General features: G+C 36.9%; 1 protein-coding gene across 1 annotated transcript in view; it reads left to right on the top strand.

The window, feature by feature from the left end:
- Positions 1 to 3,730: 3,730 nt before the first annotated feature.
- Positions 3,731 to 11,362, top strand: part of CNGB3 (cyclic nucleotide gated channel subunit beta 3) — a 144,353-nt gene continuing 136,721 nt past the window's right edge. Inside the window, exon 1 of the mRNA XM_058529003.1 lies at positions 3,731 to 3,946. Coding sequence (XP_058384986.1) covers positions 3,731 to 3,946 — 216 coding nt within the window. The remainder of the gene's footprint in view (positions 3,947 to 11,362) is intronic.

Raw genomic sequence — 11,362 nt, 5'->3', positions numbered from 1 at the left:
TAGATTGTTTATTTGAGATTTTTCTTGTTTGTTGAGATAGGCCTGTAGCGCTATAAACTTCCTTCTTAGAACCGCTTTTGCTGTATCCCATAAATTCTGGCATGTCGTATTTTCATTTTCATTTGTCTCCAGGTATTTTTTGATTTCTTCTTTGATTTCTTCGTTACCCCAGTTCTTGTTCAGTAGCATTTTGTTTAATCTCCATGTATTTGTGGCTTTTCTGATTTTCTTCCTATAGTTGATTTCTAGTTTCATACCGTTGTGGTCAGAAAAGATGCTTGGTATTACTTCAATCTTCTTAAATTTATGGAGACTTGTTTTGTGGCCTAATATGTGATCAATCCTGGAGGATGTCCCATGTGCATTTGAAAAGAATGTGTATTCTTCGGTTTTTGGATGGAATGCTCTGTATATATCTACTAGGTCTATATAAGTCTCTTTCTATTTTGTTTTGTTTATTCATTTGTTTTGTGTTTTTTAGGTCCCATGTACAAGTGAAATCATATGATATTCTTCTTTCTCTGTCTGGCTTATTTCACTTAGCATAATACCCTCTAAATCCATCCATGTTGTCACAAATGGGAGGATTTCATTCTTTTTTATGGCTGAGTAATATTCCATTATATATATATGTGGAATATGTACCACATCTTCTTTATCCATTCATCTACCAATGGACCCTTAGGTTGCTTCCATATCTTGGTTATTGTAAATAAGGCTGCAATGAACATAGGAGTGCATATATCTTTTCAAATTAGTGTTTTTATTTTCTTCAGATAAATACTCAGAAGTGGTATTGCTGGAATGTATGATAGTTCTAGAAAAGTGTTTTAATTCACCAATAAGATATAATTTTAATATCTCTGTAATAATATTATATCAGAATATAGAAATCATAAATTAACAGACCTAATATATAAATCTACAATCACAGTGGGATATTTTAAATATTTGTTTAAAAAAATCAGTAAGGATATAGAAGATGAACAGGATGATTAACAAATCTGATCTAATGGATATACATAAAATAATGTACTTGAATGAATATATGGTTACACAGAGTATATCATTCTGTTATACAATGTCCAAATACAGCAAAATTATTATTTGCAATGTATACATATGTGGTAAAAATGTAAAGAAAAGTAAGAAAGCTGTGTGATAAAAGTCAGGACAGTGGTTACTTCTGGTGGGATGGTGGGAGAGCAGAGGAGTATCTGGAAGGGACAGCAGGGGGTGAGGTCGTCTGGGTCTGTCAACGTTCTTTTTGTTGATCTTGTTAGTGGTTTTCATTGATATTTACTTTATAATTATTTGTCAGATTGAAAATTTGTTTTGTGCATTTTTATATATTTTTTTACAGTTTACATTAAAGAAGACAAGGAAAGATGAAGGCTAAGAAAATATAAGTAATTTGCTAAAGATCAATGCCATTAGCTTATTGGACTAGAATTATAACCTAGGCATTCTGATTCCCAAACTGTCTCTTATGCTTTTTCCTAAAGTAAAACCATGAAAATCTTCCTTCTAAAATCAAATTTTTTTAAGTCTCTGCCAGTTATTTTGCACAAGGTGGACGTGTGAAATTCTCCTCGCTTGCTTTGTCCTTGCTTCGCTTGAAGCAGTTATTGAAATTCATAGGGCAACTAAAGCAACTTCACTCTAGACACCAAGGAGCAGACTGTGAGGGCAATTACCTGGCTTCAGAACTGGACTGTCTCCCCTTTCCTGTCTTATTGCCAACTTCCTTCAATTTCCCATCTACACTCACAAAGCCAGAGTACCACATTAAAACAAGATTGAATATTCTACCCAATTGAAAAACTGATTAAAGTTGGTCTTTTAACTACAGATTAATGACTACATTCAAGATGTACAAAGAGTTAAGACAATCTGGTAGCATAAAATCAGATTGAGGGGCAGAAAATTATTAGAGCAGAAGGTTATAATTTTCTATCTTTTCTATCTTTCTCTAGAGCATAACGCTGCAATGAAATAAAGCGGCTGATGAATAAGGATTCTGGTCAAATTGTAGTGAATAATTTTGACTTTGGTATATATTAAAAGTAGCTTATCTATATACAGAATTTTATCTGAGAATTATCATATGTATGTGTACACCCCCTTGTAGATATTTCTTTCTTTTTATTATAATTAGAGTTTTATTTCTTTTAACAGACTACTTTGGGGTGGGGGGCACTGATCATTGTAGAAATGTAATTAATGGTTAATAATTTTATGTTTTCTTAAAGTAATCAGGGATGGCAAATTCTGGGCACTGAGGCTACAAGTCGTCCCCTTCCCTACACATGACAGATGTCACCATGACTTCACTGCTCTGATCCAGAGCTGCCCAAGGATCTTTCCTAACCAAGTACTCCAGGCAGCCACCATCCGTCTATCAGAGTTGACACATGAGTGGAAACCTATTGAACAATTATTCAAATTATTTCTTACAGAACATGCTATGCATAATAACGTGTTGAGATACAGAACGCTACTTTATGAAAATACTATATTATGACAGTGTAGAGTAAAAAGCAGGGACTTTGGAGTCTAAGAGCCCTGGGTATGAATCCTGGCTCCATCCTTAAATGACCCTGTGGCTTTGGCAAACCACGCCTCCTCTTCAAAAGAGGAATGATCATTGTTATCTTACTGAGTTTTTGTAAAACATAGAAATAATTTTTTAAATGCTAGGCAAGTAACAGGGGTTCATTTAATGGTGACTATTACTCTTAACATAGTGGAAAGAGTACAGGTTTTGAATTAGCTAGATCTCAATTCAAATCCTGGCTCTACTCCTTTGCTGTAATTTTAGCTAAGTTATTTATTCACTCTTAGTCTAGTGTCCTCACAGGCAAATAAAGGATAATAATACCTGCCTCGATGACTTGTTTTGTAAGAATCAGTGCTAATATAAGGAAATTGCCTAGAAATTGATCAAAGCTTGACCAATGATAGCTTTTATTTTTCTTTTAACATCACTGTTGTTATTATTCTTTCCTCCTCCCTCCCCGCTAAAAATACAGAAGATAATTGAGAGAACGTGTGCCAAACTGTTGACGGGGTGAGGGTGAACGTGGCCAGGGAGTAGGACTCTCGATATCTACAACTGGTATTTCTGGATCGTTTAAATTTTCCACCTCTTGATTTATATCTGGAATTAAAAAGTAGTATAATATTAAAACTTTAAAGATGTCAAATGCTTATTAACTATCTATACAGAAATGTTCAAACATTGATTCAACCACAATAAAATAAACTCCAAATGACTGGGACACAGCTACAGTTTTTGCCGTCATTTTATACTTTTCGTGTTACATTTTTAGATAAGTTTAAACCTCAACAAAGTATATATATATATATATGCACTTTACCTAGATTGAGATGGGGCCCTCTCTTCACTCCCTCTGTCCTCATAAATGTAGAACAGAACATGATCTTATTTTAAATGTAATCTTTTTCAAAGTCCCAAGATAAATACTAATTAATCACCATTTTTCATATGATAGAGCATGTTTTAGACAAACTTTTGAGAACTTCCCCACTATTCCTCAACCTTTCTTTAATTGAATTAGGTTGTAGCCCAAAACTGCCCTGATCGTTTGTCAACAATGTTGGGATGACTCTCAAATAACCCAGGCTGGCTTTTCTGTTTTTAATTTATTTTTGCTATTTTTATATATTAAATGTACCTATCTTGAGAAAGATGAAATTGAAATTGAGGATGCTTTGCCAGGAATCCAGCTCTCCTGCAGATGGAGAATCTAGAGTAGGGGCTCTGGGAGGGCAGGCAGGAGCGGAGCCCCCGCCCGGCTGCACCTGGCCCCGGCGCCCTCTGTCTGTCCCCAGGTGTGCTGATGTGATGGGGGGTTGTCGGAGACCAGGGGTCTCCCTGGACGGCGACGGCTTGGACCTGCGCAGAGAAGGATCATTCTGCTTGGTGAGAAGCTCGAGGTCTCTCTCTGGAAGCTGACAAGGGTGTCGGGGGTGGGGGCTGACTCCGTCTGCTTCATGCCCCTCGAGGCTGGCAGCCTAAGAGGACGCCGCGAACGCTTCTCCTCCTCTGCTGCCGCAGCCAGGTGTGCTCGCTCCAAAGCTCCCTGGTCCTGAGAGCGCCCCGCCGGGGAAGATGCGGGCGGAACCGCCAGGAGTCCAGCCCCTCGGAGGAGGGCTAAGGGAATAAAGGGACGCACTGGAACCTCATTCCAAGGTATGTCCTTTGTTCTGGGGACAGTCTGTCTCTTGGGCTGCCCAGTCTGAAAGGAATCCCGCTCAGGGTCCTGAGCCCGGCCCTGCCTCTGGGGTCCTCAGCCGCACTCGGTCCCTGGGGGATCACCCCTTTCCTTCAACAACCGACTTTAGGCTATCGACTAGCCATCCTATGATATTGGAGTTTATCTAAATTTGCCTTTTTAGTACTTAAGAAGGCTCTGATCCTTTTATGCTAGAGTGAAAGGGGGAAAAAATAAGAAACTATTTGCATTTAAAGCATAAAGCCATATAGAATGTTCTGGATACATTTCGCCCCAATACATTCTCCCAAAATTTGCTGGAAATTGTTCCTGCTCCACACACATGCTGGCCACAGAACAGTCATTTTGTGCAGTGTTACCCTGCCCTCAAAGAACCGGCATCCAAGACAACAATTAGGCCAATGGTGCTCAAAATTTTGGACCTGTGACAAGAGATCCTTCTCTCTTTAAGAATCTGAATTGTAACATGTTGGCTGCCAAGTGTTCATGACAGCCATGAAATCAAAAGAAACTTAACAGTATAAAAATGGTGAAAATTCCTAATATACCCCTAATACGTTTATTTCTAGTTTGTAAAAATTTTCCAAAAACTTATTTCAGCCAGCTTTTCCTTTTGCTATTTGGCTTTTTAAATTGAAATTGTTATGAATTCCATAATGCTGCTTGATGCTCTTACTTAACTACCTCTTTACAAATTACTTTACCTAAAAGTTCCTATTAAAAGATGTTTTCTGAAAAAAAAATATTTAGGAAAATAAGTATATAAAGTAAATTTTTGAATGGAGATTTTGATATAGATTACAAAAAAAATACTATTAAATTATTTCCTTCCCATCAAAAAGTGGAGTCTACCTTTCCAACTATTGAAACTGGGTTGAACACGTGACCTGCTGTGGCACAATGGGATATTGCTAAAAGTGCTGCAAAAGACACGAAAAGAACTTGCATAGAGAGGCTTGACTTCTTGCTGCATTTGGTACCTGGAGACCACCATGTAAAAGAGCCCGCATGAGGTGGAGAATGACAGGGCACATGAGACAGAATGAAGAAAGCCAGGTCAACGTCCTACCAACCACCAGGCTATGAGTGGGGCCGTCCGAAATCCACCAGCTACCAGTGCCAGCTGGCCTGCCTGCTCACCACAGACACGTGAGAGCCCAGATCAGCCACACGGGCCACAGAATTGTGAGATAAATTAAATGGCTGTAGTTTATGGCAGTAAGTGTTAAGAAGCCTTTTGATGCAGCAATAGACAACTAATTCGGAGATTTAAGCTGTTTTCCTTAATTTGACCAAAAAACAAACAGGAAAGTTTGTTCAAAGAAGCAAATTCTGGATAGACCAAGCTTTATATAAATTCAGCTCAGTCTCTTACAATTTATGATCATTTCCCTTGCCCAGAATGCTCCTACACATACAACTGAGCCCCTCCCTACCCCCCCTCCATTGCCCCTACTTGACCTTCCCACATTCTACTTAGCCCTCAAGAAACAGCATCTAGGAAGCCTTCTGAAAACATCATGCGACAAACAAATAAATTGTTCCATCCTTTGTGCTATTCCTGTACAGTGGCATCCCTCTATTGTAGTATTAATATAATTATGTATTATAATATAATTATGCCTAGCATTAGAAAGCACTCAATATAGATATAATTACAGATATAGCACACAATACTTTATTGAATTATAATTAATATACAACAAAATGCATAAATATTAAATGTAGGCTTCACTAAATTTTGGCAAATATAATACACACATTACACAGATCACGATATAAACATTTCCATCACACCAGAATGTTTCCTTCTGCTCCTTTCCAGTCAAGTTCCCCCCATACACCCAACACCACCCCACCGCCTAGGGACAACACAGTTCTAATTTGTATCAGCACAGATGAGTTTTGTCTGTTCCTTTACTTCACATAAATGAAATCGTTAATTATATATTATCTTGTATCTGGCTTCTTTCTCTCAATACAATGGTTTTAAGATTCATTCACGTTGCTGCATATATCAGTTGTCTGTTCCTTTTGACGGCTTCGAGGTATTCCTTTGTATGAACAGGCGATAATTTCAACTATTTTCTTGATAATGGACATTTGGGTTATTTCTAGTTTTGAACTAATTATGAATAAAGCTGCTCTGAGCATCACCGTACAAGTCTTTATGTGGACACAAGCGCTCCCTTCTCCTGGGTGTGTTTCTGGGAGTGGAATTGCTGAGCCACAGAGTAGAAAGGTGTTTAACTACATTAGAAACTGACAAAGTTTCCTAAAGTGGTTGTGACATTTGCACTCCCGTTAGTGATATATGAGGGTCCATTGCTCCGTAGCAGTTCTGGTGAGTAGGTAATGGTATCTTGGTATGGTCTCAATATGTGCTTGTAGAATAAGCTACTTGTCCTCTACAATAAACAACAGGCAAATCGTGGTGGAAATGATGTTAAAATAAGTATCGTGATGTATTACAACAACAAGGATTAACAAGGTTATCAGTTAGGTGTATGTATTAATAAACCAGAATAAACTAGTTTTAGCGTTCCTGCAGTAAGGTGCTCAGTATATACTAATCTTTATTTTTAAACTATTATTTACAATTATCATTAAAAGTTCGATCGTCAAGCATGTTCCGAGTTGTAGATCACTATCACAAATGTGTCATTTAATTAAATATCAAAAGATTTGGGTATGGATGGAGGAGGATACTATAAATGTGGCATGCTTATCTCCTTTTTGCACAAGAGGAAACTATAGTTCACATAGGTTGTGAGTTGCCAGAATCCACCCAGTTAGTCAGTGCTGGAAAGGGCTCTCCCATCCGCACTCTCTGATTTCAGATACTCTAGTTTCCCCGCTGGGTCAAGTTTCCTCTTTCTGATGACTCATGATGATGTTTCAACTTTATTCAAATAATAAATGTATTAAATATCAAAATGTTAACAAGAGAAAGTGAGCTCATTGTTATATATTCCATAATAATGCAAACGTTTCTTTCCGGGACACTGCCTAGGGACACAGGAATGGACTAGTTGACATTCATAAACCCTTTAGTTACAATTATTCTATGAAATCAGAAATGGACATAGAAACTTTACATAACTTTACACAACTGGAGTTACATAGCTGGTAGTACTCTACAGAAATAGAGTGAGGTGGAGAAATTAGGAAATCCTTATGAATTAAATGCAATAATTTAACTCAGGTAATATAGACCCCCACAAGAAGATTCATTTAATAATTTACTATACAGATTTACTAATAACGATCAAAATTCTCTACATTTGTCCCCCTGTGTAGAGATAGTTCGCAACAACTCATAAAAGTGTCAATTGTTTTAGACTTACATATAGTTTTAAATGTAGGCTATTTTTACTGAATATTCAAATTAAAGTATACTTCGAGTTAAAATGCATTTGCAAATCTTAGGTATAATTAAGTAACTAATTAATTAGGGTGTTTTTTCGCCCCTTTCCATTAATACATTTATTTATTTAACAGGATATATTGAATGCCTATGTATTATAAGGCACTGCCAGGGCTCAAAATGGATGAATTATATTCCTTGCATCTAGATATTTATTTATCTATATGTGTGTATCCCCCATAAGCTATGAGTTTTTGGAGAACTGAGCCTCTCAATTTCTGCATCTCCAGTGCTCAATAGATAGGTTCTCAAAAGCATTATAGCTTCGGCATCAGGGTCCCAGCTTTGCTCTTTATTAGCTATATAACTTTGGGAAAATTACTTGATTCCTTTAAGTTTCAGGGTTTTTTTTCTGAATATCAGGCAATAATGAACCAGATCTGATATTATGAGCATTAAGTGAAATAACACGTGTCATGTAACTGGCCCTCAATGTCTGATTATTATGTTTGTTGAATCATTTAATGACTGAATAAGTGAATCAACACATGAACGAACACAAGCACGCTATGTAGCAATCTCCAGTAAACCACGTGTCAGTGACAAAAGCAATATTTGGAAACCTCTTGACCTCCAAACTTAGCTGTAAGCATAAGGGAGCCCGGTTAGGATTTGGATTTGTCTTATCTGAGAGATTTGATCAAATGTTTTAGAAATATTAATTTGACAAGGATGGTACTTTTTTAAAACAGTCAAGGTCACAAAAGACAGGAAAAGACAGAGGACTCATTCCAGATTGAAAGTGACCAAAGTGTCATGACAGTTAGACGCAACACATGATCCTGTGTTGAATCCTACAGGAAGGAAAAAGGGACTTGGTTGAGACTTTTGGCAAAATTTAAAGAGTCTGTGGATTGGGTGGCCATGTTTTATCACTGTTGAGTCCCTGACTTGGAGGTGTGAATGGTGGTCACGTAGGAGAGTGTCCTTGTTTGGGAAACACGCACTGGAATACTTAGGAGCGGTGGGGCACCATGTACACAGCTTGCTCTCCAATGGTTCAGGGAAAGGCTAATGATAATCAGTACGTACACAGACAGAAAGAGAGACAGCGAGACAGGGAGGGAACAAATGTAGTTAAATGTACCACGTGACCCAACTGGGGCATCTTAAGTAAGCAGATACTGATTTCTTTGTAGCGTTCTTGCAACTTTTCTGTAAGTTTTAAATTATTTTAAACTAAGTTATTTTTTTTTAACTTCTAACAAGTGCATTGGGAGATTCAACATGAGAGATATTTATAAATCAGTTTCAAATCTTCTATTCAATGAAATCAGTAACTTCTTTGATATTACAGAAAAACATGGACCACATTGCTCAAACAATGCTCTGCTGGACTCCTCACTGCCTTTCTGGAGTGGGCTTCTCCCTCCCCTCTCACACTCGAGCCAGCTATCTGGACCCCAAATGCACTGCTCACAGCTTCCTCTGGCCAACCCAGATGTTATTACAACAGTAAAGCATTCTCTAAGTCTTAGATATGGTGGTGAAAATGGGAATGAAGAACAGCTAAGGAGCCGAAGTTGTAAAGGAAGAGTCAGAGAAACAAGTAACTAATTCATGTAATAAGGATAAAGGAGGAAATTAGAGGAATGATGGTGACTTTAACAAAACAGGAAGTCAGAAGAAGCTGCTAGATTGGTGGTAAAGAAGATAAATTTGTTTCTAAGTAGGTTGATCATAAAGTGATTATAAGACATTCTGAATTAAACATCCAATAGACTGTGGGAACCAGGAGGCTAAAACCCAAGGATGAAATGGAGTTTGGCTTCTAAGTAAAGAACTAATAATCATTCTCAGATGATTTTCAAATTGCTATATATTACATTCATCCCTCAGACCTAAGAGACCAATAAAGTTTTCACCATGGCAAATTTGAGTGCTGAAAAGTAATGACATCTTCATGTTGGGTCAAGGATTAATATGTTTGCTTTGTATGCATCAGCTTTTATTATTGAGATAATCAACAGCTATTATTCATAAACCAACAACCACTTTTACTAGCAGTTGGATGTATTTTTTCATAGAACTAACTTCCTGGTATAGCTCAGAAATTCCTAAAACCTTAGGTTTAGATCCTTGATAAATTTAGAATATAGAAAACAAAAAATCTAGTTTAAAGCAGCTTAGCTAGGAAGCTAATTGTATATAGACAATCTTCTTTACGAATTGCACTATTAATCTCCTTACATAACAGTAGATCACGATGTTCAATTAACTGAAGTGCTTTCAGTTAGCCCACTAGATGATAAAAAATAAATAAATAAACAATCATAGTCCATAATTGGAACCAATATTGAAGCAGGCTAATCAACTTTGTAAAAGAATGAGGAAACTTCATATAGTTACCCCATCTATATTCACATAGCAAATCCATCACGGCCCGATTACTGTTTATAAAATACTAACATAAGGATTTTCTTCAAAACATTTATTCTGTTAGTCACAGTCTAAACCAATATAGCGTTCATTAGTCACAGATGCCACTAGTTATTAACAATTTCCTGAAGGCATTTTTACCCTTAATATCTGTTACATTCACTGCTCATGCATTTTAATTATAAATTAAAAGCAATGCAAATATTATAATCAGAGAAACAGAGAGCATTTCTACTTACTGAGATACTATATTTAAAATCACTTTAGTCTCAGGAATTCTTCACATCAGCTGAGTTGCTTTGCATCTAGTCGCATTACACCTGCAGGTGACTAAAAAAAACTAAATCCTCTAAATCTGTCACATAAAATTACTCTGGCAAATATTTCTAAATAGTGTTATACATATTTTATGACAGAAAATTTCCTCTAAGTTGCTATAAATCCACTTTGTAAGATCATTAAATATTCAATGTCATCAACTCAAGAAAAATAAATATATTTGGAAGTTTTCTTTGAGTATTTATTTTTTTGAACGTAGTGTTTTGCTAACCCTACAAAAACAGAAAGAATCTAAAATCTGTGTCTTTGCTTCCTTATGAAAATGATATGGACTATGACTTATATTTAAGTAAAGAAAACTATGTACATGCTCCATACTAATTGTTAATATTCAACAGTAGTTTAACAAGTCTTTGTTATGTGTCTACTAGGGGCACTGAGCTGGCCACATTCACTGGCACTTACTGTAACACCTTAATTAACCCGATGCTGTTTCTGTGTCTGGAATGTCCTACCTTTCCACATCCGTCTGGTGAATCCCTCTTCCTTCAGACCTTATCATGAGCATTAACGTCTCTGTGGAGCTTTACTCCCCATTTTACTGTCCACTCACATTGGCACAGACTCGTTCACCTGCTCTTTGCTCATGCAGCACTGCTCGCAGCCTTCCTTTGCAGAACTTGAATTGTGGTTGTTGATACATCTCTCTCTCTCTCTCAAGAATGTATGTCCGGGGCAGACACCACGTGTTGGTCATCTCTGTATACCCCACAGCAGCTCGTAAAGACCTGAAACACAGTGAGAACTCAAATGTTCACTGCTCAATAAAATTATATGCTTTAGTCTGCAGAGTATTTTAACTTTTAGTGCTCTCCAAAAACACAATTTGTTTTATTCAATTAATTGACAAATATTTGTTGGACACAATATATACGAGATACTTGGCTTTTTATCTGTTTATTATCTTCTCCAAAAAATAGAACTCTCCCGCAACCCTGAGGAAAAAAAAAAAACAAAC

The sequence above is a fragment of the Diceros bicornis genome, chromosome 33, assembly GCF_020826845.1.
Source record: "Diceros bicornis minor isolate mBicDic1 chromosome 33, mDicBic1.mat.cur, whole genome shotgun sequence".
NCBI classification, from domain to species: Eukaryota; Metazoa; Chordata; class Mammalia; order Perissodactyla; family Rhinocerotidae; genus Diceros; species Diceros bicornis.
This window is presented reverse-complemented; position numbering and strand designations above follow the sequence as displayed.